This window comes from Coregonus lavaretus, assembly GCF_964263955.1.
Source record: "Coregonus lavaretus genome assembly, chromosome: 3".
Taxonomy (NCBI): domain Eukaryota; kingdom Metazoa; phylum Chordata; class Actinopteri; order Salmoniformes; family Salmonidae; genus Coregonus; species Coregonus lavaretus.
In genome coordinates, this window is record NC_139990.1 from 9531646 (window position 1) to 9558475 (window position 26830).

The window sequence follows — 26830 nt, forward strand, 5'->3', positions numbered from 1 at the left end:
GGTTAAAACTATATCATTTTGATATCATGGATGGTCAGTCCTTGCATCCATAGCTCTGTCTATGAATTTGAGTGGTTACATTTCTCCATCCCCATCCCTCAGCAAAACAGGGGTGGGGAGTACCCATTGTTATAGTTTCAACTACTGATTGCTGCTTTAAAGCAAATTTCCATTGACAACATACATACACCAATAAGAGACAGCGCATTCAGAACAAAAACCTTTGGATTCAAGTGCCGAGTGCGCAGTGATCCACAACATTGACTGACTTGCTTTCAACAACCTGAAGTTTATAAAACTACCACTAGATGGTGCATAGAAATCAAATACGGCTCAGCCAGTAGCTGTAATATTTGATCTGGCGTCTCAATGAATTGCACTGTAAAGGAGATGTTGCATTCCTCTAATCCTGCAAACTGCATCATATGTTCATCGAAATTGCATGAATGTGCATATTTATGGCATTGGATCCTACTAAATTCATGTTGTAGGACAATCGATTGCATTTTTTGACTTTACATTTTTTGACTTTGTTTTTTTACCCCATATGTAACTCTGTGTTGTTGTTTTTATCGCACTGCAGAGATTTCATGAATAGGATCACCATCTAATTGCATTAGAAAATGGGTATATTTCTTTAAACAAAATAAAGAAAACATTGAGACCAGTCCTTTGTATATCATTGGAAACATATCCTTTCTACATTTTCCCCATTTCTACGTCAGCAACTGTCGTTTTGGTTCTTCAGATAGGCTTCTGGTTTTAAATGAAATATGTCAGTGAAAGGTAACTTATCTTAATATCAAGCACTTCAATGCTGTCTTAGAGAGCCATCTTGGTGTAACAAAGGCTAAAAGTCAATGTAATCTATAGGCCTACATGTTCCTTTCTGGACATCAATAGGGCGACCATGGTAACAATGTCAGTAACTGGTGATATTGTAACATATCCTGTGTGTGCCATGGTATGCAAGGCCAATAGAATGATAGCATCCATGTGAGGCCCAAATTGGGCTATCGGCAACAGTAACTAAATTACTATCATCTGACAGATTAAATTGGTGAGAAATAACGACAATATCTTTGCTTGGTTTGGTAGAGAAATAAAGAACACAAAAAAAGGACAGCACTTCACAGAACCGAATATGCACCACTTTGTTCTTCTAATTCACTGTCTGTCAGCTTCACCAATAAACATTACCTCGACGCCATAACGGCTCAATCCATGGCAGTTTCCATACAGTACATATGTCAATGTCACTTGACACGGTTACTAAGTTGATGGAGGAATCTTCAGTGACCCTCGTATAGTGACCTTAAACGGTCAAAGACAGGTCATTGATAGGCAGTTTGTTTGTGCAAACACACAGACCACACCTGGCTTAAGGCAAGACAAGTAGCGCCAGAATGGGCATCTTTGACTAACCCCTCCAACTTTTTAAAAACATTACTTTAAATATCTAACTCATTTAATATAAAAAATAATAATAATTAAATCTCCACTAGCTTTGTTCAGTAGGTCCTGCTTATGAAAACCTACTCCTCCTAAATGGTCAGTAGGTCCTGCTCAAATCTCTATTTGAATTTCTTGCGTTGTTAAATGGTTCAACTCCCATGGTTGATCATCTCCATAGGTGTAACCAGTAGGAGTGAACTACATTGTGCTGCATCATGTGGTTGTCAGAGTTCACCGGCACTAGAACGTGGCTTTCCTCAGCCTAAACACTGAACACACACACTCACTGTACAGTACTATAGGACAAGCAAGTCACATATGATTATTTATAAGTCCTGGTGAAAAAATTATAAAAATGGTTCATCAATAAGGTGTATTGGCGCAGAAGGAGTGTAGCTGTGATTGTGGTCCGTCTGTTTCCACCTTTGGCTCAGTCTCCCTCCTAACCTTTCATCCCTTACTCCAGCTTTTCATCAGGGATGTTGTCCAGGTCTAGGTCAGGTGAGGCCACACAGCACAGACACAGCTTCTGGGTTTTTAGGGAGATCACATCTGGGGAAAGGAAATAGAACCAGGAAGTGTCAAAACCAAGCGCAGCTCCCTAGAGCAAAGTTTTACAACTTTTACGGTGCTTGCAACTACAGTAGATCTAAATTTGGTTGCCCAATTCCAAAATGAAGCAAAATCACAAGGTAACCATGATATGAATGTATAGCTTTCCACCATGTATGTTGTCTTCAACAAAGTCTACCTATTATTCCCCCTGAATCAATCTCAATATTTCCTCTTGAATCATGTCAGCTCTATTCATTACATTTCAACCTGAAACATTCTTAAGGTTGTTTCAGCCCAGTCTCACCGAGCATCCTGCCCAGGAAAGCAGGTCTGGAGGAGGGGGGCAGGTGGATACAGATGTAGTACACTGGAGCGCCAGACAGAGCCACGCCGATACCCACCAGAGAGTTGATGGTGTCACTGTAGAGAGGTACTACCACCAGGAACACACTGCATAGGCAGTACACTATAGGGAAAAACAGAGAGAGCTGAAGAGAGGGGGCAAGAGCAGAGAGGAACTCAACATTAATTATGCATATATTCCCACACATTCCTCAGAGCATTTTATAAAAATAACTGATAGAAAAGTACATAATTGACAGGAATTAAAATATATTTAGTAACGGTGAATAAGGTCCTTACCTTGACGGGCCGGGGCATGTTGGGAGCCTTGAACCGGAGGTATATCTGGCTGGCGATGGAGAGGCCGATGAACAGCCAGTAGTTGAAGCTGAAGTAGTTGATGAGCTGGAATACGTCCTTCACACACAGGTAGATCAAAGACATGCCACCCTGCAGGAGACACAGAACACTTCATAAATCTGATCCTAGATCAGAGACATGCCACCCTAAACCAGACAAACACAGAGAAGAGAACCAGACATTTTCAGGAACACATTGACCATGGACTTCGCCGGTAGGATCCATGCTTGATTATGCATTTTCATGGAGCAGCTGTCCCTGGTGGAAATGACAGTGCCCGCACACACAGTATCAGGATAAAATCTAAATGTATACAGAGAAAAGTATTGTAAAGCTACTATATGCAACATCACACTCCCCGTCAATCACTGTGTGACATGACATTTAAGTCATCATTCACTTACGTTGAAGAGCAGGGCTGGGATGGGGGTGTAGCGCTTGACGTGGATCATGCAGAGGACGTTGGGTAAATGGCCCTCCCTGGAGCCCACGAAGAACAGCCTGGAGGCAGCGATGATGGAGGAGTTGAGTCCTCCATAACAAGAGATGGCCACTGACAAGGGGATCAGCCACCGAGCCCAGCCCAGCACCAAATCAGCAAACGTCTGCAGAGAAAGACAAGACAACATAGGTTCACATCTGGGATTTGTATACAGAAACCAGGGTTGGGGTGAGTTCCATTTAAATTCAATCAATTTGGCAATTCATTGCCTTTCCATGGAGATAATTAGAATAGGAATTTTCCGTTTACTTCCTGAATTGCAATGGAATTGACCCCATCTCTGCTAGTAACAGTCAACTTGCCTAAAAAGGTCCCTTACTCACTTACTCAGGCATTCTGTAACTACATGATCATTATTGATTACCATAGTCCTTTGTACAAGCTAACCTCATTAGCAGCTAGAGGACTTTCCCTCCCCTTGGTTATCATGTCATTGAGACTCACTCCCCTTGGTTATCATGTCATTGAGAGTAGTGTAGTTGGTGCCCCAGGCAGATAGAGCAGCCAGTCTCCTACTGATGACATCACAGGAACCAGAAAACAAAAACAGCTGGTCAATTAGCTACACTGAACAGATGCTGCCAATTAAGACCTGCCTCGTGACCTGCAAATGGTTTAACCATGGTGTGTGCGTCTTTGAAGAGAGAAGACCTTTTCATACTTGATCATGATTGACTTAACATGGCAGGTCCCAACTCATCCATAACCCTACTAGTGGTGAGCGATTAATAAAACATTTATTTTTTTAAACAACTAATTGACCGACGTCTGTTCAATTACTTGAATTCCATTTAGTTTTGTTTTTTGTGAGCTCAACGCGCAGTTTCTCTTGAAAGAAATAAAATAATTTAAGAGAAATTAAGTCAATAACAATGTGGGACGCTGGCCTGAAGGGAGTTGTCGTTTTCATTAGGCAAATATTCAACCTAGTTGTCACGATCGTTAGACGGAGTAGACCAAGGCGCAGCGTGATGAACGAACATGTTTATTTAACTTTAGTGATAATACGAACAATAACCAAAACAACAAACGATACGTGCAGTCCTACGGTTAAATACAACCAACACGGAACAAGATCCCACAAACACTATGGGAAAACAGGCAGTTTAAATGTGGTTCCCAATCAGAGACAACCAGCCACAGCTGACACTCGTTGCCTCTGATTGAGAACCACACTGGCCAACATAGAAATAGCACACATAGAACTAAAACACAGAAACCAAACACATAGAATCTACACACCCTGGCTCAACATATAGAGTCCCCAGAGCCAGGGTGTGACACTAGTTCAGCACAGAAACATGGTAATTAACTGCAGTGCCTTCAGGAAGTATTTACACTACAGGACAATGACCCAACACACCTCCAGGCTGTGTAAAGGCTATTTGACCTGTAGCTCAGTTGGTAGAGCATGGCGCTTGCAACGCCAGGGTTGTGGGTTTGTTTCCCACGGGGGGCCAGTATGAAAATGTATGCACTCACTAACTGTAAGTCGCTCTGGATAAGAGCGTCTGCTAAATGACTAAAATGTAAAATGTAAATGTAAGGAGAGTGATGGAGTGTTGCATCAGATGACCTGGCCTCCACAATCCCCCGACCTCAACCAAATTGAGATGGTTTGGGATGAGTCGGACGGACCGCAGAGTGAAGGAAAAGCAGCCAACAAGTGCTCAGCATATGTGGGAACTCCTTCAAGACTGTTGGAAAAACATTCCAGGTGAAGCTGGTTGAGAGAATGCCAAGAGTGTGCAAAGCTGTCATCAAGGCAAAGGATGACTATTTGAAGAATCTCAAATATAAAATATATTTTGATTTGTTTAACACTTTTTTGGTTACTACATGATTCAATATGTGTTATTTCATAGTTTTGATGTCTTCACTATTATTCTACAACAAAATAAAGAAAAACCCTTGAATGAGTAGGTGTTCTAAAACTTTTGACCGGTAGTGACATTCCACATTTAGTTGTGTTACAGCCTGAATTCAAAATGGATTAAATAGATTTTTTCCCCACACACAATGTCCCATAATGATAAAGTGAAAATATGTTTAGAAATATTTGCAAATTGAGACAGAAATCTCATTTACATAAGTATTCACACCCCTGAGTCAATACTTTGTAGAAGCACCTTTGGCAGTGATTACAACTGTGAATCTTTCTGGGTAAGCCTCTAAGAGCTTTCCACTCCTGGATTGTGTAACATTTGCCCATTATTATTTTCAAAATGTTTCAAGCACAGTCAAATTGGTTGTGGATTATATATATACACACACCAGAAACAAAATTGTAGACCTACACCAGAAACAAAATTGTAGACCTGCACCAGACTGGGAAGACTGAATCTGCAATAGGTAAGCAGCTTGGTTTGAAGAAATCAACTGTGGGAGCAATTATTAGGAAATGGAAGACATACAAGACCACTGATAATCTCCCTCGATCTGGGGCTCCACGCAAGATCTCACCCCGTGGGGTCAAAATGATCACAAGAACGGTGAGCAAAAATCCCAGAACCACACAGGGGGACCTAGTGAATGACCTGCAGAGAGCTGGGACCAAAGTAACAAAGCCTACCATCAGTAACACACTACGCCGCCAGGGACTCAAATCCTGCAGTGCAAGACGTGTCCCCCTGCTTAAGCCAGTACATGTCCAGGCCCGTCTGAAGTTTGCTAGAGTGCATTTGGATGATCCAGAAGAGGATTGGGAGAATGTCATATGGTCAGATGAAACCAAAATAGAACTTTTTGGTAAAAACTCAACTCGTCGTGTTTGGAGGACAAAGAATGCTGAGTTGCATTCAAACACCACCATACCTACTGTGAAGCATGGGGGTGGAAACATCATGCTTTGGGGCTGTTTTTCTGCAAAGGGACCAGGACGACTGATCCGTGTAAATGAAAGAATGAATGGGGCCATGAATCGTGAGATTTTGAGTGAAAACCTCCTTCCATCAGCAAGGGCATTGAAGATGAAACGTGGCTGGGTCTTTCAGCATGACAACGATCCCAAACACACCGCCCGGGCAACGAAGGAGTGGCTTCGTAAGAAGCATTTCAAGGTCCTGGAGTGGCCTAGCCAGTCTCCAGATCTCAACCCCATAGAAAAACTGTTCAGACGGGCATGTCCAGGCCCGTCTGAAGTTTGTCAATGACCATCTGGATGATCCAGAGGAGGAATGGGAGAAGGTCATGTGGTCTGATGAGACAAAAATAGAGCTTTTTGGTCTAAACTCCACTCGCAGTGTTTGGAGGAAGAAGAAGGATGAGTACAACCCCAAGAACACCATCCCAACCGTGAAGCATGGATGTGGAAACATCATTCTTTGGGGATGCTTTTCTGCAAAGGGGACAAGACGACTGCACCGTATTGAGGGGAGGATGGATGGGGCCATGTATCGCGAGATCTTGGCCAACAACCTCCTTCCCTCAGTAAGAGCATTGAAGATGGGTCGTGGCTGGGTCTTCCAGCATGACAACGACCCGAAACACACAGCCAGGGCAACTAAGGAGTGGCTCCGTAAGAAGCATCTCAAGGTCCTGGAGTGGCCTAGCCAGTCTCCAGACCTGAACCCAATATAAAATCTTTGGAGGGAGCTGAAAGTCCGTATTGCCCAGCGACAGCCCCGAAACCTGAAGGATCTGGGAGAAGGTCTGTATGGAGGAGTGGGCCAAAATCCCTGCTGCAGTGTGTGCAAACCTGGTCAAGACCTACAGGAAACGTATGATCTCTGTAATTGCAAACAAAGGTTTCTGTACCAAATATAAAGTTATGCTTTTCTGATGTATCAAATACTTATGTCATGCAATAAAATGCAAATTAATTACTTAAAAATCATACAATGTGATTTTCTGGATTTTTTGTTTTAGATTCCGTCTCTCACAGTTGAAGTGTACCTATGATAAAAATTACAGACCTCTACATGCTTTGTAAGTAGGAAAACCTGCAAAAATCGGCAGTGTATCAAATACTTGTTCTCCCCACTGTGTGTGTGTGTGTGTGTGTATATACACACACACACACACACACACACAACCATTTTCAGGTCTTGCATTGATTTTCAAGTATATTTTAGTCAAAACTAACTCAGCCACTCCAGAACATTCTGATTCTGAAAAGTTAAATGACTAAAAGTGAAAAACAACCACCCAATTGTGTTCTCTTGTAGTTAGGCAAGCAGAAGTGCAAATGTTGAAACCAATAACAGGAGACCGGTTTCAAAAACAGATGTCCCCACACAGGGAGGGGGAGTGAGAGGCTTGCAGAATATTGTGAGAACGCGATAACTATTTATGGGAATAGTGAAAAAAATGCAGCCTGCCTGAGCAAGGAGTAGCCTATGATAAGAACTTGTGTGTGTGTGTGTGTGTGTGTGTGTGTGTGCGCGTGAGTATAAAAAGACTGTGCACCCTTTTTGTGGCAGAGCTCTCATGAATAAAATACTGATCTAATGCAGAAATGGGACTTTGTTTAATTCATTATTAACTAGAGACTTACAACCTCTGGGAATTATTCAAAGCTTGAGAAGTAGTTGACTTCAACCACTGAGATAACAAAATTCTCGTGACACATTCACTGTCTTCTTGGTAAGTAACTCCAGTGTAAATTTGGCCTTGTGTTTTAGATAATTATCCTGCTGAAAGGTGAATTCATCTCCCAGTGTCGGGTGGAAAGCAGACTGAACCAGGTTTTCCTCTAGGATTTTGCCTGTGCTTAGCTCCATTCCTTTTATTTTTTATCTTGAAAACTCCACAGTCCTTAACAATTACAAGCATACAGTGGCTTGCGAAAGTATTCACCCCCCTTGGCATTTTTCCTATTTTGTTGCCTTACAACCTGGAATTAAAATTGATTTTTGGGGGGTTTGTATCATTTGATTTACACAACATGCCTACCACTTTGAAGATGCAAAATATTTTTTGTGAAACAAACAAGAAATAAGAACAAAAAAAACTGAACTTGAGCGTGCATAACTATTCACCCCAAGTCAATACTTTGTAGAGCCACCTTTTGCAGCAATTACAGCTGCAAGTCTCTTTGGGTATGTCTCTATAAGCTAGGCACATCTAGCCACTGGGATTTTTGCCCATTCTTCAAGGCAAAACTGCTCCAGCTCCTTCAAGTTGGATGTGTTCCGCTGGTGTACAGCAATTTGAAAGTCATACCACAGATTCTCAATTGGATTGAGGTCTGGGCTTTGACTAGGCCATTCCAAGACATTTAAATGTTTCCCCTTAAACCACCCGAGTGTTGCTTTAGCAGTATGCTTATGGTCATTGTCATGCTGGAAGGTGAACCTCCGTCCCAGTCTCAAATTTCTGGAAGACTAACAGGTTTCCCTCAAGGATTTCCCTGTATTTTCACCAGTTTCCCAGTCCCTGCCGATGAAAAACATCCCCACAGCATGATGCTGCCACCACCATGCTTCACTGTGGGGATGGTGTTCTCGGGTGATGAGAGGTGTTGTGTTTGCGCCAGACATAACGTTTTCCTTGATGGCCAAAAAGCTCAATTTATTTTAGTCTCATCTGACCAGAGTACCTTCTTCCATATGTTTGGGGAGTCTCCCACATGCCTTTTGGCGAACACCAAACGTGTTTGGTTATTTACTTCTTTAAGCAATGGCTTTTTTCTGGCCACCCAGCTCTGTGGACTGTACGGCTTAAAGTGGTCCTATGGACAGATACTCCAATCTCCACTGTGGAGCTTTACAGCTCCTTCAGGGTTATCTTTGGTCTCTTTGTTGCCTCTCTGATTAATGCCCTCCTTGCCTGGTCCGTGAGGTTTGGTGTGCGGCCCTCTCTTGGCAGGTTCGTTGTGGTGCCATATTCTTTCAATTTTTTTAAATAATGGATTTAATGGTGCTCTGTGGGATGTTCAAAGTTTCAGATATTTTTTTTTTTATAACCCAACCCTGATCTGTACTTCTCCACAACTTTGTCCCTGACCTGTTTGGAGAGATCCTTGGTCTTCATGGTGCTGCTTGCTTGGTGGTGCCCCTTACTTAGTGGTGTTGCAGACTCTGGGGCCTTTCAGAACAGGTGTATATATACACTGAGATCATGTGACACTTAGATCGCACACAGGTGGACTTTATTTAACTAATTATGTGACTTCTGAAGGTAATTGGTTGCACCATATCTTATTTAGGGGCTTCATAGCAAAGGGGGTGAATACATATGCACGCACCACTTTTCCGTTATTTACTTGTTAGAATTTGTTGAAACATGTTATTTTTTTCATTTCACTAATTTTGACTATTTTCTGTATGTCCATTACATGAAATCCAAATAAAAATCTATTTAAATTACAGGTTGTAATGTAACAAAATAGGAAAAACGCCAAGGGGGATGAATACTTTAGCAACGCACTGTACCCATAACATGATGCAGTGACCACTATGCTTGAAAATACGGAGAGTGGTATTCAGTAATGTGTTGTATTGGATTTGCCCCAAACATTGTTTTCATGAAAATAATGTATTGCTTTGCCACATTTTTTTTTTCAGTATTACTTTAGCAAACAGCATGCATGTTTTGGAATATTTTTATTCTGTACAGGCTTCCTTCTTTTCACTCTGTCAATTAGGTTAAGTAATATATAACTGATATTTTATTATTTCATAGTAATTTCCTTTTTCTATTGACGTCTACCCAATGTGGACCTGATAGAGACAACGGAATGTTTTCAATGTTTTGGCAATTGAATGTTCCCCATTTTTGGCTTTGGAATTTCCATTAAAAAGCTCTAAAATCATTTTTATGTAGTTATTTCATAATGCATTTAATGTTTAAAAAAATTATCTAAACCGACCGCTCAACACTAAACCCCACATAACCTAAAATCCAGAGCAGAGTAGAACTCACCACAGCCACAGCATCACTGGCCAGCACAGTTCCAGCATCCATAACGGTGTAGTAAGCAATGTTAGTCAGGATGTAGATCACTGTGACGATGGGCATGGAGATCCCTATGGCCAACGGGAGGTTCCTGGTAGGAATGGATAAAGAAGATTGATAGAACACTTTAGAAAAAAACAAGGACAAACTTTGCAGGGAGAGAGAAACCTTGAGCGGAACCAGACGGGCAGTGCCCGGCATACGTTCTGTGTCTATATAACAAGAGTCAGACAAAGAAAGGTCAAGAAAGGACTAGGTATGGCAGTACCATTCCTATACCATACCTGGGTATACGGTATTACTGGCAGTACACACAAGGGCCACTATTTATTTCCAAACTTAAAAATAAACATAAACATCATGACATAAAGACTGCCTCACCTCTCCGGGTTCTTGATTTCCTCGGTGATGAAGTTGAGTGTGTCCCAGCCGGAGTAGGAGTACAGCGCAGCATACAGAGCCAGGGCCATATCCCCAGGGTTCACTTTAGAACCCTTAAACGAATCTTCAAAGTTCTGCGTCTGGCCTACAGACAGAGGCCAGGGATCACATCATGAATTGGATATAATGGATAAATGAACTGTAATGGATTAAATCACTGAGTTACACATCATAGTTCTTTCCCTGTTGTTCAATGCTCTTTACATTGTAAGGGGGACTCATTTCATCCACTATCAACAACAAAACAACTCACATACTGAAGAATAGACACACACACACACACACACACACACACACTACTGGTCAGCAAGTGAAGCTATATCATGAATATGCCAGCACACTGACATTGGGGACAGGTGGGTTATGTCTCCCAAGCCAGATGCCGTACTATACCTTGTCCCAGCTTAATCATCCCAGCGATGATGATGACGATGAGGGCCAGGACCTTCGCTACTGTAGAGACCACTTGGAGAATGGCCCCCCACTTCACCTTCATACAGTTCACACACGTCAGGAGACCTAGAGTGGGAGAGGAGGAGGAAGAAGAGTGTAGCAGACCACCTCTCTGCAAGCAACTCCAAAGCAAGTGTTGGTTCAAACCAGGATTCAGGTCAGTTCCATTTCAAACTGATATAAACCAATTCCACTTCCAAACCTGGTTTAAATCATGTAGATCATGAAAGCAGAAGTTTCCGCTGACTCGCCGAGCTAATGGGCTGCTAGTAGCTACCAGTAAAGCAGAGGGCTGGGATGATAAGGCTAATGGCTTAGGAACTATTCCAGATAGTCAGATAAACCTGTCTCTATCCACCACTACACAGGGAGCTGATAACATTACAGTCCAGGAGGACAGGTCTCCCTCCATCTGTGGGCCGGCATGTAAAGTAATCCCCTCAGATAACATTCGCAGGAAAGTGTGCACCTGCAGGCACAGACAGTGGGATTTGACTTTATCACTGTGGCGCTGAATAGCAATTTCCTCTCCTCTGGTACCCTGGTCCCAGCGGATATGTGCATGGCTTTGCATTGTCATCCCAGAGAAGGCCTGTGAAGGAAAATAAGCCTGAAGCTTCTTACTGTATTTACAAGTGGCTATTCAGGGAAAGCTGACTCCACAGCCAAATCGCTTAAACATACCCTTGGGGTGTACTGGAAAATATTTGCTGCTGTTTATTTGTCAAGTAAACAACTCAAAAAAGTTACTTAACGGGTCATTCTCTTGGGTATGGTTTAAAATGTAAATACTATGCCTATAAAAAGCTGCAGAACTGAATTGATAATCTAAAGAAAGCTAATTTGGAAACACTAACTCCCGTAGACTACAGAACAAGTATTTGATACACTGCCGATTTTGCAGGTTTTCCTACTTACAAAGCATGTAGAGGTCTGTCATTTTTATCATAGGTACACTTCAACTGTGAGAGACGGAATCTAAAACAAAAATCCAGAAAATCTCATTGTATGATTTTTAAGTAATTAATTTGCATTTGATTGCATGACATAAGTATTTGATCACCTACCAACCAGTAAGAATTCCGGCTCTCACAGACCTGTTAGTTTTTCTTTAAGAAGCCCTCCTGTTCTCCACTCATTACCTGTATTAACTGCACCTGTTTGAACTCGTTACCTGTATAAAAGACACCTGTCCACACACGCAATCAAACAGACTCCAACCTCTCCACAATGGCCAAGACCAGAGAGCTGTGTAAGGACATCAGGGATAAAATTGTAGACCTGCACAAGGCTGGGATGGGCTACAGGACAATAGGCAAGCAGCTTGGTGAGAAGGCAACAACTGTTGGCGCAATTAGTAGAAAATGGAAGAAGTTCAAGATGACGGTCAATCACCCTCGGTCTGGGGCTCCATGCAAGATCTCACCTCATGGGGCATCAATGATCATGAGGAAGGTGAGGGATCAGCCCAGAACTACACGGCAGGACCTGGTCAATGATCTCAAGGCAGCTGGGACCATAGTCTCAAAGAAAACCATTAGTAACACACTACGCCCCCTGCTCAAGCCAGCGCATGTCCAGGCCCGTCTGAAGTTTGCCAATGACCATCTGGATGATCCAGAGGAGGAACGGGAGAAGGTCATGTGGTCTGATGAGACAAAAATATAGCTTTTTGGTCTAAACTCCACTCGCAGTGTTTGGAGGAAGAAGAAGGATGAGTACAACCCCAAGAACACCATCCCAACCGTGAAGCATGGATGTGGAAACATCATTCTTTGGGGATGCTTTTCCGCAAAGGGGACAAGACGACTGCACCGTATTGAGGGGAGGATGGATGGGGCCATGTATCGCGAGATCTTGGCCAACAACCTCCTTCCCTCAGTAAGAGCATTGAAGATGGGTCGTGGCTGGGTCTTCCAGCATGACAACGACCCGAAACACACAGCCAGGGCAACTAAGGAGTGGCACCGTAAGAAGCATCTCAAGGTCCTGGAGTGGCCTAGCCAGTCTCCAGACCTGAACCCAATATAAAATCTTTGGAGGGAGCTGAAAGTCCGTATTGCCCAGCGACAGCCCCGAAACCTGAAGGATCTGGAGAAGGTCTGTATGGAGGAGTGGGCCAAAATCCCTGCTGCAGAGTGTGCAAACCTGGTCAAGACCTACAGGAAACGTATGATCTCTGTAATTGCAAACAAAGGTTTCTGTACCAAATATTAAGTTCTGCTTTTCTGATGTATCAAATACTTATGTCATGCAATAAAATGCAATCATACAATGTGATTTTCTGGATTTTTGTTTTAGATTCCATCTCTCACAGTTGAAGTGTACCTATGATAAAAATTACAGACCTCTACATGCTTTGTAAATAGGAAAACCTGCAAAATCGGCAGTGTATCAAATACTTGTTCTCCCCACTGTATATCTGGAGCATGTTACATGGAATCTTTAACATCACTTTAAAAGTCATTCATCAACATGTAAGCCCACTTAGATTCACTATGTGGCCAGTTTCTAAAGGTTTCATCTTACATAGTAACTTAAGAGTTTGAGGGGTTTGTTAATTTACCATACATTTATTTAACTAGGCAAGTCAGTTAAGAACAAATTCTTATTTACAATGACGGCCTACACCGGCCAAACCCGGACGACGCTGGGCCAATTGTGCGCCGCCCTATGGGACTCCCAATCACGGCCGGTTGTGATACAGCCTGGAATGGAACCAGGGGGTCTGTAGTGACGCCTCAAGCACTGAGATGCAGTGCCTTAGGGCTCTCAAGTGGCGCAGCGGTCTATGGGGGATGGTAGATTGACATACGCTAATGATTTTGCTGTTCATTACTTGTCTTGTTGGCTGAGGAAAATTAAACGTGGACAGTTATTCTAACGTCTTCAAAGTGCACATCAGAATTTGGTAAGAAGGACTGCACATCGTTGCATCCTCGACTTGCATGTTCTGTTAATATGAATTACCATAATCTAAAATGTGATTTCTGTAATTCTGATCACCATGGGTGGACGCCCTAATCAGGTTACGCACCCAATGCATATGGGTCTGGTAAATGTAGCCTCCTGTACATACTCGTAAGTACATACAGTTGAAGTCGGAAGTTTACATACACTTAGGTTGGAGTCATTAAAACTCATTTTCAACCACTCCACAAATTTCTTGTTAACAAACTATCGTTTTGGCAAGTCGGTTAGGACATCTACTTTGTGCATGAAACAAGTAATTTTTCCAACAATTGTTTACAGACAGATTATTTCACTTATAATTCACTGTATCACAATTCCAGTGGGTCAGAAGTTTACATACACTAAGTTGACTGCCTTTAAACAGCTTAGAAAACTCCAGAAAATGATGTCATGGCTTTAGAAGCTTCTGATAGGCTAATTACATAATTTGAGTCAATTGGAGGTGTACCTGTGGACGTATTTCAAGGCCTACCTTCAAATTCAGTGCCTCTTTGCTTGACATCATGGGAAAATCAAAAGAAATCAGCCAAGACCTCAGAAAAAACATGTCTGGTTGATCCTTGGGAGCAATTTCCAAATGCCTGAAGGTACCACGTTCATCTGTACAAACAATAGTACGCAAGTATAAACACCATGGGACCACGCAGCCGTCATACTGCTCAGGAATGAGACGCGTGGGGGTGCTTTGCTGCAGGAGGGACTGGTGCACTTCACAAAATAGATAGCATCATGAGGAAGGGAAATTATGTGGATATATTGAAGCAACATCTCAAGACATCAGTCAGGAAGTTAAAGCTTGGTCGCAAATGGGTCTTCCAAATGGACAACGACCCCAAGCATACTTCCAAAGTTGTGCCAAAATGGCTTAAGGACAACAAAGTCAAGGTATTGGCGTGGCCATCACAAAGCCCTGACCTCACTCCTATAGAACATTTGTGGGCAGAACTGAAAAAGCGTGTGCGAGCAAGGAGGCCTACAAACCTGACTCAGTTACACCAGCTCTGTCAGGAGGAATGGGCCAAAATTCACCCAACTTATTGTGGGAAGCTTGTGGAAGGCTACCCGAAACGTTTGACCCAAGTTAAACAATTTAAAGGCAATGCTACCAAATACTATTTGAGTGTATGTAAACTCCTGACCCACTGGGAATGTGATGAAATAAATAAAAGCTGAAATAAATCATTCTTTCTACTATTATTCTGACATTTCACATTCTTAGACAGGGAATTTGTACTAGGATTAAATGTCAGGAATTGTGAAAAACTGAGTTTAAATGTATTTGGCTAAGGTGTATGTAAACTTCCGACTTCAACTGTATACAGTGGGGGAAAAAAGTATTTAGTCAGCCACCAATTGTGCAAGTTCTCCCACTTAAAAAGATGAGAGAGGCCTGTCATTTTCATCATAGGTACACGTCAACTATGACAGACAAAATGAGAAAAAAAATTCCAGAAAATCACATTGTAGGATTTTTAATGAATTTATTTGCAAATTATGGTGGAAAATAAGTATTTGGTCAATAACAAAAGTTTCTCAATACTTTGTTATATACCCTTTGTTGGCAATGACACAGGTCAAACATTTTCTGTAAGTCTTCACAAGGTTTTCACACACTGTTGCTGGTATTTTGGCCCATTCCTCCATGCAGATCTCCTCTAGAGCAGTGATGTTTTGGGGCTGTCGCTGGGCAACACAGACTTTCAACTCCCTCCAAAGATTTTCTATAGGGTTGAGATCTGGAGACTGGCTAGGCCACTCCAGGACCTTGAAATGCTTCTTACGAAGCCACTCCTTCGTTGCCCGGGCGGTGTGTTTGGGATCATTGTCATGCTGAAAGACCCAGTTACGTTTCATCTTCAATGCCCTTGCTGATGGAAGGAGGTTTTCACTCAAAATCTCACGATACATGGCCCCATTCATTCTTTCCTTTACACGGATCAGTCGTCCTGGTCCCTTTGCAGAAAAACAGCCCCAAAGCATGCTGTTTCCACACCCATGCTTCACAGTAGGTATGGTGTTTTTTGGATGCAACTCAGCATTCTTTGTCCTCCAAACACGACAAGTTGAGTTGTTACCAAAAAGTTATATTTTGGTTTCATCTGACCATATGACATTCTCCCAATCCTCTTCTGGATCATCCAAATGCACTCTAGCAAACTTCAGACGGTCCTGGACATGTACTGGCTTAAGCAGGGGGACACGTCTGGCACTGCAGGATTTGAGTCCCTGGCGGCGTAGTGTGTTACTGATGGTAGGCTTTGTTACTTTGGTCCCAGCTCTCAGCAGGTCATTCACTTGGTCCCCCCGTGTGGTTCTGGGATTTTTGCTCACCGTTCTTGTGATAATTTTGACCCCACGGGGTAGATCTTGCGTGGAGCCCCAGATCGAGGGAGATTATCAGTGGTCTTGTATGTCTTCCATTTCCTAATAATTGCTCCCACAGTTGATTTCTTCAAACCAAGCTGCTTACCTATTTCAGATTCAGTCTTCCCAGCCTGGTGCAGGTCTACAATTTTGTTTTTGGTGTCCTTTGACAGCTCTTTGGTCTTGGCCATAGTGGAGTTTGGAGTGTGACTGTTTGAGGTTGTGGACAGGTGTCTTTTATACTGATAACAAGTTCAAACAGGTGCCATTAATACAGGTAACGAGTGGAGGACAGAGGAGCCTCTTAAAGAAGAAGTTACAGGTCTGTGAGAGCCAGAAATCTTGCTTGTTTGTAGGTGACCAAATACTTATTTTCCACCATAATTTGCAAATAAATTCATTAAAAATCCTACAATGTGATTTTCTGGAAAAAAAAATCTCATTTTGTCTGTCATAGTTGACGTGTACCTATGATGAAAATGACAGGCCTCTCTCCTCTTTTTAAGTGGGAGAACTTGCACAATTGGTGGCTGACTAAATACTTGTTTTCCCCACTGTATCATAAAATGGGAAAGTTGTCCCTTAGAGCCGGTCTACAAGGCTTCCGCTTTCACTCCCTATGCCTCTTATTGGTTGAACCAACGGCTAGTGCAAACATTGACTTAGTGGGCGTCTCAAAGAGGGCAGCGTTGGCATAGTCCAGAGAACTGTCTCCTGGGCCTCTTTACGCTACACTAGTTTGAAAACACATTATTTCAAGGACACATTTTAGTAGTGTAAAGAGACTGATCTAAATTCAAATCTCGCTTTCCCAAGCCACCTCCGTAGGTAGTGTGGGACACATCTACACCACATAACCCCTCTGTGAGTGGTACAGTGTAAAGACAATGGCTCTCCAAAGCCACATGTCCCTGTAAGAATGATCTTAATTACCTTAATACCAGTAGACAGCATTTTTGTTCTGTTAGCCATATTGAAAATTAAAGGGTTTTCAAAATATAAATATCCACACATTTGAGAACCATTGCATTATTCAAGTGAGCAACATTATGTGCAATATGGTTTAGAGAAGAAGCTCCTGTATACAGTGCTGTGAAAAAGTATGCCCCCTTTCTGATTCTCCACTTTTGCATATGGCTGATACTGAATGTTATCAGATCTTCACCCAAAACCTAATATTATATTGAACAAAAATATATAACGCAAATTGTAGTGTTAGTCCCATGTTTCATGAGCTGAAATAAAAGATCCCAGAAATGTTCCATACACACAAAAGCTTATTTCTCTAAGATTTTTGGCACAAATTTGTTTACATCCCTAATAGTGAGCATTTCTACTCTGCCAAGATAATTCATCCACCTGACAGGTGTGGCATATCAAGAAGCTGATTAAACAGAATGATCATTACACAGGTGCACCTTGTGCTGGGGACAATAAAAGGCCACTAAAATGTGCAGTTTTGTCAGAACACAATGCCACCGATGTCTCAAGTTGAGGGAGCGTGCAATTGGCATGCTGACAGCAAGAATGTCAACCAGAGCCCTTGCCAGAGAATGTTCATTTCTCTACCATAAGCCACCTCCAACGTCGTTTTAGAGAATTTGGCAGTACGTCCAACCGGCCTCACAACCGCAGACTAGGTGTAACCACGCCAGCCCAGGACCTCCACATCCGGCATCTTCACTTGCGGGATTGTCTGAGACCAGCCACCCGGAGAGCTGATGAAACTGAGGAGTATTTTGGTCTGTAATAAAGCCCTTTTGTGGAGAAAAACGTATTCTGATTGGCTGGGCCTGGGTCCCCAGTGGGCATAATGGGACCCATATCGTCCAAAAAGTTACACTTTTGACTCATCTATCCATAGAACATTCTTCCAAGAGTCTTGATGATCATCCAGGTGCTTTTTGGCAAGCTTGAGTCAACTGTTTGGACGAGATGGGTCCCATTATGTCTGGAGAAAACCAAACACTGCATTCCACAGTAAGAACCTCATACCAACGATCAAGCATGGTGTTGGTAGTGTGATGGTTTGGGGATGCTTTGCTGCCTCAGGACCTGGACGATGTGCCTTAATAGAAGGAACCATGAATTCTGCTCTGTATCAGAGAATTCTACTGGAGAAAGTCAGGCCATCCATCTGTGAGCTGAAGCTGAAGCGCATATTGGTCATGCAGCAAGACAATGATCCAAAACACACAATCAAGTCTACATGAAAATGGTTAAAAGCAACAAAATGTTAAGTTTTGGAATGGCCTAGTCAAAGTCCAGACCTTATCCCAATTGAGATGTTGTGGCAGGACTTGAATACAGCAGTTCTCCATGAAAAAGTGGGCCAAAATTACTACAGAGCGATGTGAGAGACTGATCAATAACTACAGGAAGCATTTGGTTGCATTCATTGCAGCTAAAGGTGGCACAACCAGTTATTGAGTGTAAGTGAGGGAACTGGTTGTTGCATATCTTTGTTAACCTTTTCACACCTTAGTTCCAAATATCTCTAACGGTCGCCCCAGCATGAGTTGTTTTATGCATCTATAGGCTGTTTCAACGTCTCAATTTTAAATTTTTTTACATTTTAGTCATTTAGCAGACGCTCTTATCCAGAGCGACTTACAGTTAGTGCATACATTATTTTTTTATCGAACCCACAACCCTGGCGTTGCAAACGCCATGCTCTACCAACTGAGCTACATCCCCTGCCGGCCATTCCCTCCCCTACCCTGGACGACGCTGGGCCAATTGTGCGCGCCGCCCCAAATTATTTTCTAACAAGTATTATTTTCTAACAGTTTGAATTGAAGTGTGTTCCGCCTCCTCATTAATTCACATAGAAGTAGCCTATTTCTGTGTTGCGGACAATTTATGTTCTAGGCTTTATTGAGCCGGACAAACTTCTCTCTTTGAGGAGAGCCCTTCCCCATTTCTTTCCGCACATCAAATATACAGACATTTGCACAGTCTTGCACGGACTGGCACATTTTCTGGCTGCCGCTCGCATTGCCTCCATTGTTGTTTACCTTACAAATAATAACTTTGGACATGTGTGTGTTCCTATCAAAGTAAGTGCCTTATTTTCTGTGTATGGTGTTGTCGTTTCTACTGTAGCATGAAGTATGTATGTATGGAGCATAATGTATTTACAGTTTTATTCACATGTACTGGTGACAAATAATGCATTTCGATTATTGCATAGATTGTAATGGACACCTATGATGTGTGTAAAATACTTTTTTGAAGGTTGTACTGATTATAATGAGCTAATGCTAAGCTATTTGCCAGCTATGTGTGGCGCCATTTTTGTTGACATTATACAATGAATTCTGGGTGTCACATAAACGTCTGTCAGACCAAAGATGTTATAATGAGGTGAAGGAATTACATTTACCCATTTTTCCCCCCAATTTCTTGATATCCAATTGGTTGTTACAGTCTTGTCCCATTGCTGCAACTCTCCTACGGACTCGGGAGAGGCGAAGGTCGAGATCCATGCGTCCTCCGAAACGCGACCCTGCCAAGCCACACTGCTTGCTTAACCCGTAAGCCAGCCGCCCCAATGTGTCGGAGGAAACACCTTCCAGCTGGCGACCGAAGTCAGCTTGCAGGCGCCCAGCCCACCACAAGGAGTCACTAGAGCGCGATGGGACAAGGAAATGCCGGCCGGCTAAACCCACCCCTAACCCGGACGACGATGGGTCAATTGTGCACCGCCTCATGGGTCTCGCGGTCACGGCCGGCTGTGACACAGCCTGGGATTGAACCCGGGTCTGTAGTAACGTCTCAAGCACTGCGATGCCTTAGACCGCTGCGCCAGGCAATGTTGAGCTCACCAGTGATGTGATGAATTATAAATAGTAATTGCTATTAGCTAATTCATATTGTGGTTTCTGTCAGCCGAGAGTTATCTAAATATGACCGCTTGTGTTACATCAATCTTTCCTCAGTTAGCGCTAGGAATAATGTAGCCTACATTTTCCGGTTTGGATGATTGTGTATGCTGTCGCTACTTCTGTGAATGTCTGAACATTCCATCCATAAATAAACTAGTCACATTCAGGACATAACTTTATAAGGACTGTGTTTGTGCAAAATGTTTCTGTGAAAAAACAGTGTGGCTAGCTCAAATGCTGATTGTTGCGTAAATCGAAACTGGACGTTCTAAATAAGCGTTCTAATCACACCAGTTTGAGCGTACCCTGCAGGGACCACTGTAGAATGACCACACCCGTTTGTTGGTACATGTGAAAAGGTTCAATTAATCAAATAAGTATACATTTTTTGTTATTTGTAAACTCAGGTTCCCTTTATGTAATATTCGTTTTTGGTTGAAGAGCTGATAATTCCGTATAAAAAAATATGCAAAAAGAGAAAATCAGAAAGGGGGCAAATACTTTTTCATGGCACTGTAGTTTGAATAGCTATCCTTATTTAGTCTTTATAAACTGGGTGGTTCAAGCACTGAATGCTGATTGGCTGACAGCTGTGGTAGATGAGACCATATACCACGGGTATGACAAAACATTTATTTTTACTGCTCTAATTACGTTGGTAACCAATTTATAATAGCAATAAGGCACATCGGGGGTTTGTGAGATATGGCCAACATACCACGGCTAATGGCTGTGTCCAGGCACTCCACGTTGCGTCGTGCATGATAACAGCCCTAAGCCGTGGTATATTGGCCATTTACCACACCCCCTCAGGCCTTATTATTTAAATATACTAATGGTATTTACGGTATGCTAATAGCCGCTAACACACACGAAGCATGAATGTGGCTTTGGCCACATCACATCCAAGGCTAACAGAAGGATAGAGTAAACAGAAAAGTTGCAAATCTGATGTTGAAGAGAGATAGATCTTACTACACATATTTTACTAATGAAGAGAGCCTTTGAAAATAGATGATCTATATGCACACAACCACTAATCATTGGAATCATGGGTTTCAACAAGGACCTAATGTTGCTGGTCAGTGTGTTTATGCTTCATGGAGAATTTCTACAATGGCTTCACACGACAACCAAATGCTTCCATGACATGAGTTTGAGTTCTGTTTTTATGGCCTATGGCATTTATGTACATCAAGCCCTGCGTTTTGGCAACATGGATTCCTTAGCATTTAGGGAACAATTATACCCATGCCTTTTCTGAAACTTGAGTAGCCTACACCGTTACTGTCGCAATATAAAAAGGACACTTAAAAATTCCCCAAAATCATTCTAAGCTTGAGTATAGCGACTTGATTTCACACACACACACACAAAAGAAATACAGCTGAGCAGGTTCTCAGTTAGCTACTAAGACATTACCAGGTTGCCTCCGCATAGACCTTGGCCTCCTACACTAAGCAGAGAATCAGCATTCCTTTACTCACTCATAATTCATGAAGGAACGTGTGTGAATGTCTCCCCAGACCCATAGAGAGAGAACGAGCATTTACAGTTGGCCTAATTCCTGAGGGGATTCAACTAAATGCCAAGTCAGGCTGTTCCGTTTATTACAGCTCACTCTCTGACTCAACAGAACACCTTTTGAGCCTTCTACACGTTTGTCTGACAAAGCACACATTTTTCACCTTGAGTGGCTCCGCTCCAACTGAAAAACACAAACACACGCACATTCATATCCCCCCTGGCAACTGCAGAGCTGACACAGGATGAGTGTAACAGAGATGACCCACTCTAAAGCCAGACTCAGTAAGACCCAGTCACATCATTTGGATTTATGAAATATCAAACTGTCTGGGACACGAAACAAACCCAGGCGAGACAATTTAAACAAATGTAATTCTAATTTACAAAGACAAGTTCAACAATAAAGGCAGCCTACTGCGGTGCAACGGTAGCGCCTTTATCCGCTTGATCTCTTGCAGTAGTAATACTTGCCTGGAAAAGTCGACCCTTAGCCATCTAAAGGTTGCAATAGCAAACTCAACATCCAAGGGGAAAACAATTAGCCAGCTAGCAACTCCAGGGTTTGCAAGCAGGTGCATGAATGTTTATTTGGCTGTAGGCTAAAATCACCCACCGGTAGGCTATGTACATTTGCAAGCAAATGTGGGAAGATTTTGGCATTGGCGGGTAAGATGTCCATTTCACTAGCCACGTTGGCGGGTGGTCAGGGCTCCAAAGTGCGAGCATTTCACTCACATTTGGGAATACAAATAGTATGATCACATTTATAGTGAAATAAATGCTGTAGTCGCGGTTTTCAAAGTATTTTTGCCGTTTTGTTTCATTGCTGGTCAATTAAAATCGCACAAAATCAAAGAACTACAAATCCTATATAGCCAATCCAGTGGCGATTTTAGCGTGTAAATCTTGGTGGGCCAAACAAAACAAATATGGGATGCATGCCAGCAAAACCACTACACAACACTAAACAATACATGAATTGCACTATAATGGTAACAACCGGTGCCCACAAACTGTTAGGGCCTACATAAAGCTGTCCCAACAGCAGAGTCCCAACACCTTACCACTGCTACACCTGGCTATCAGCGGAGCCTTGTCTGGCAGCAAAACAGTTCATTCAGCCTCATTTACTGCCTTTTAAAAAACAAAGCTGATATGGCTGACTTGCTTAAACAAATGTGGTTTCTATTGACAATTAAGATGTACAAACTATGGCATAAGGCAACGACAAGCGGATAAGAGGCAATCCATAATTTCGATTAAGACATTCATGAGAGAGCTAGGACGGACATAGTCAATATAACTATTTGTTAAGCACTTTTGAAATGTACAGCGACAGAATTCAGAACATGGGCCATTCTTACAGTGTTCTCCCGGGACACCAAGTCAGAACCATAGGATAAATAAAGGGGGCATATAAGCAGACAATCAAAGCTCTTACAATATTTGTCACGGTTTCGGCCGAGGCTGCTCCTCCTCCTGGTTCGGGCAGGCTTCGGCGTTCGCCGTCCCCGGAGTACTAGCTGCCACCGCTCTATGTTTCTGTGTTTGATTGCTTTTGTCTGTCTGTCACACCTGTGTCTGTTTGGGAGTTGATTACGTGTCTTATAAGTTCCGTGTTGTGATCTAGGGTATTTGTGTGTTGTTATTCTGTTGCCACTGTGTTTATGATACGTGTTTGTTTTCCGTGTCATTTTTTCATGTTTAGTGTTTTACGCGTGTGCGTAATTTTCCCTCGCCACTTCGTGTTTTCGAGGTCGGGGTTTTGTGCTCGTGTTATTGAGACTATTAAAAGTCTTGTTGGACTAAACCTCTGTTTCCTGCGCTTGACTCCTCCACCACATCCACGACGGAATAGTGACAATATTAGAAGATTACATTTCTCTAAAACAGGTTATAGGCTACATGTGCACCACCAAGTCAGAACAGTAGGCGAAATTAAGAGATGTAAATAGACCAAATTATTAGGGTGAGGCACATGGGCTACTAACAGCTTACTACACAACATACACTTAGTATTACTTTCTTAGCTACAGTATACATATCTCCCTGGCATATTACATCATTTATGCAGCAGCATACAATACATTTTTGGACTCACCTTGTTGCGCTGTGCTCACTTGAACAGGAAGGTGGCGCGGCGGTCCTTCGTGGGCAAATTTTGGAATCAAAGTTTGTCATTCTCTGGATTTATGGTGCTTTCAAGACAACTGGGAACTCGGAAAAAAACAAGGTCGAATCATGATGACGTCAGTGATCTTCAGGTCGTAGCTCTAGAAAGAGGCCCGAGTTCCGGATTTACAATTCCGAGTTGGATGACCGTTCAAAAGGTATTTTCTCAGTCGGAGCTCGTTTTTCCCCCCCCCAAGTTCCCAGTTGTCTTGAACTCACTGAAGTAAAGTTTTTGGCAGTTCCGAGTTAAGTTGTTTTGAGTGCGGCACAAATCATGCTTCATTGACAGAATGGCCAATGTTGACCCGTAATCCCAGATTTGGGACCACACAGCTACTCCACTGAATAGCAGGCTAGTGATTGCTTTGCAAAGCTTGCAGTTAGCCACTGATTCCTTCCAAACCACTCATTGTTGAATTTGCGATTTCCAACTTGTTGTGTAATGTTTATGTCAAATGGCCGATGAGTACCGATACGTTTTATCTATAATTTTTCTTCATTACATCTCTTCATATGACAAGGATTAAAAAGGATTTGCCAGTAGATTGTCAACTTCATTCATTATGATGACTGCTAGCTAAGATTTTGAAAGTATGATGTTGACATGATCAGTCCAATCAAAGCTACTGTAGATATAACATGATTTGACATCATTTTATCTGTGGCCAATGACCTTGAGCCTTTTTGGATGGGCACTTTTAATGTAACTCTATGGCAGCACACAAGGGGCTTGAATTTTCAAGCTCTACGCCTAGACTTGGCGGTGACGTAGTGTCCCCATGATTGACAGAACAGAGCCAATCACGGCGCAACTAAAGAACATTACCAACACCTACGCAACGTATTTTCCGCTGGCTGCCCCACCACCACAGAAAGCACTGAGCTAGGCTGAAACACCTGCATTTTGGAGCTGCCTTACTCAAGAAAGCAAAAAAGAGACCATGTTTGTATGCGGCTTTATTAACGCAATGATATATATATATACACAGGCAAGCCAAAAAAAAAGGTTTGGAATCACCAATTCTCTTCCTTAAACTGAGCAATCGGGGGAGAAGGGCCTTGATCAGGGAGGTGACCAAGAACCCGATGGTCACTCTGACAGAGCTCCAGAGTTCCTCTGTAGAGATGGGAGAACCTTCCAGAAGGACAACCATCTCTGCAGCACTCCACCAATCAGGCCTTTATGGTAGAGTGGCCAGACGGAAGCCACTCATCAGTAAAAGTCACATAACAGCCCGCTTGGAGTTTGCCAAAAGGCACCTAAAGGACTCTCAGACCATGAGAAACAAGATTCTCTGGTCTGATGAAACCAAGATTGAACTCTTTGGCCTGAATGCCAAGTGTCACGTCTGGAGGAAACCTGGCACCATCCCTAAGGTGAAGCATGGTGGTGGCAGCATCATGCTGTGGGGATGTTTTTCAGCGTCAGGGACTGGGAGACTCGTCAGGAACGAGAAAAAGATGAATGGAGCAAAGTACAGAGAGATCTTTGATGAAAACCTGCTACAGAGCGCTCAGGACCTCAGACTGGGGCCAAGGTTCACCTTCCAACAGGACAACGACCCTAAGCACACAGCCAAGACAACGCAGGAGTGGCTTCGGGACAAGTCTCTGAAAGCCCTTGAGTGGCCCAGCCAGAGCCCGGACTTGAACCTGATCGAACATCTCTGGAGAGACCTGAAAATAGCTGTGCAGCGACTCTCCCCATCCAACCTGACAGAACTTGAGGATCTGCAGAGAGGAATGGGAGAAACTCCCCCGCTGGGCCCCCACCGATTTTGTTATAATATTTGAGTCACTCGGCATAAGTACACGGCATAAGCCATCGCAAAATGTGTAGAACTGCAGAAAATTCGCTGAAGAACAGCTAAATATTGTCTGCGGCCAACAGGAGGGCCTCTAAAATGTTCAGTTGGTGACTGCGCCATTGGCCACGCCCACTACGACGTCCCCGCCACACCCACCACCTAAGCCTAATTTTGATCCAGAAAAAAACATGCGTTCAGTAGGGCACACCATAGAAAGCCGCTTTACAAAATTGTGTTCTTTTTGGACTAGTTCAAGTAGTATATCTCCTTATTTCAAAACAGTCAGAGGGAGGAAAATAAGTGAGCTCAGCTCATCTTACCAATGATGGCTGCTGCTATGAGTCTCACAGCATCGTAGGGGGCTGAGCACGTGGGGTAGAAGGGCTGCACCAGGTAGTTTGAGAAGGTGAGGGCTATGACAGCCTGGCAGGCTGGCTCCACGATCATCAGGGACGTCCACAGCCTAATAATTAAAAAGAAGAAATGAATTAAAGATTTATATAGAGCTTTTCTAGACACTCAAAGCACTTTACATAGTGAAGGTCTCTTCTGCAAAATAGTTTCTCAATGAGACAAACCTGTTAAAATATAAAAAAGTGAAATCTCACCTAATGAAAGCCAGGAAGCCGCCAAAGGACTCCAGTATGTAGGCATAGCTGGCCCCAGACTTGCGGATGGTGGTTCCCAGCTCGGCGTAGCACAGGGCCCCAAACACGGAGAAGACCCCGCCTATGGCCCACACCACCAGAGACAGGCCGAAGGAGCCTGTGTAGAAGAGCACCCCTTTGGGGGAGACGAATATGCCCGAGCCGATCATGTTGCCCACGATGAGGCAGACCCCTTGGAGCAGGGAGATCTCCTGCTTCAGACGCATGGAGCCAGTTGAAACGGTGTCTGCATCTTTCTCAGCCCCCATGGTGATGGTTCGGAGGGGGGGGGGGGGGGGGGGGACAGAAAGATGAAGGAGTGGAGACAGGACAGGGACAGAGTAGAAGGTGCAGGACTGGAGACAGGTGGGGAGAGACTAGGACAGCGACAGGGTGGGAGCAGCACGTCACTAAGCAAGGCCACTGTCAAAGGCTCTCAGCTGATGG

The 26830-nt window shown here is 43.1% G+C and overlaps 1 protein-coding gene across 1 annotated transcript; it reads right to left on the reverse strand.

The window, feature by feature from the left end:
• Positions 1–1705: 1705 nt before the first annotated feature.
• Positions 1706–26658, reverse strand: LOC311118269 (Y+L amino acid transporter 2). The gene is made up of 9 exons (XM_084157608.1): positions 26345–26658; positions 26057–26199; positions 10946–11071; positions 10493–10637; positions 10079–10202; positions 3117–3317; positions 2653–2802; positions 2315–2498; positions 1706–2007 (listed from the first exon to the last, which is right to left on the reverse strand). The coding sequence occupies exons 1-9, from the start codon at positions 26650–26652 to the stop codon at positions 1913–1915; spliced, it is 1476 nt and encodes a 491-aa protein (XP_084013734.1). The 5' UTR covers positions 26653–26658; the 3' UTR covers positions 1706–1912.
• Positions 26659–26830: the final 172 nt, after the last annotated feature.

Bases quoted from the DNA above. Each gene is read 5' to 3' on its own strand.
- LOC311118269 (XM_084157608.1), bottom strand. From the start codon at position 26,652: ATGGGGGCTGAGAAAGATGCAGACACCGTTTCAACTGGCTCCATGCGT. The intron at 26,200-26,344 runs GTGAGATTTCAC...TTTAATTATTAG, and splicing joins GGCTTCCTGGCTTTCATTAG to GCTGTGGACGTCCCTGATGA. The intron at 10,203-10,492 runs GTGAGGCAGTCT...CATTCCTACCAG, and splicing joins GAAATCAAGAACCCGGAGAG to GAACCTCCCGTTGGCCATAG.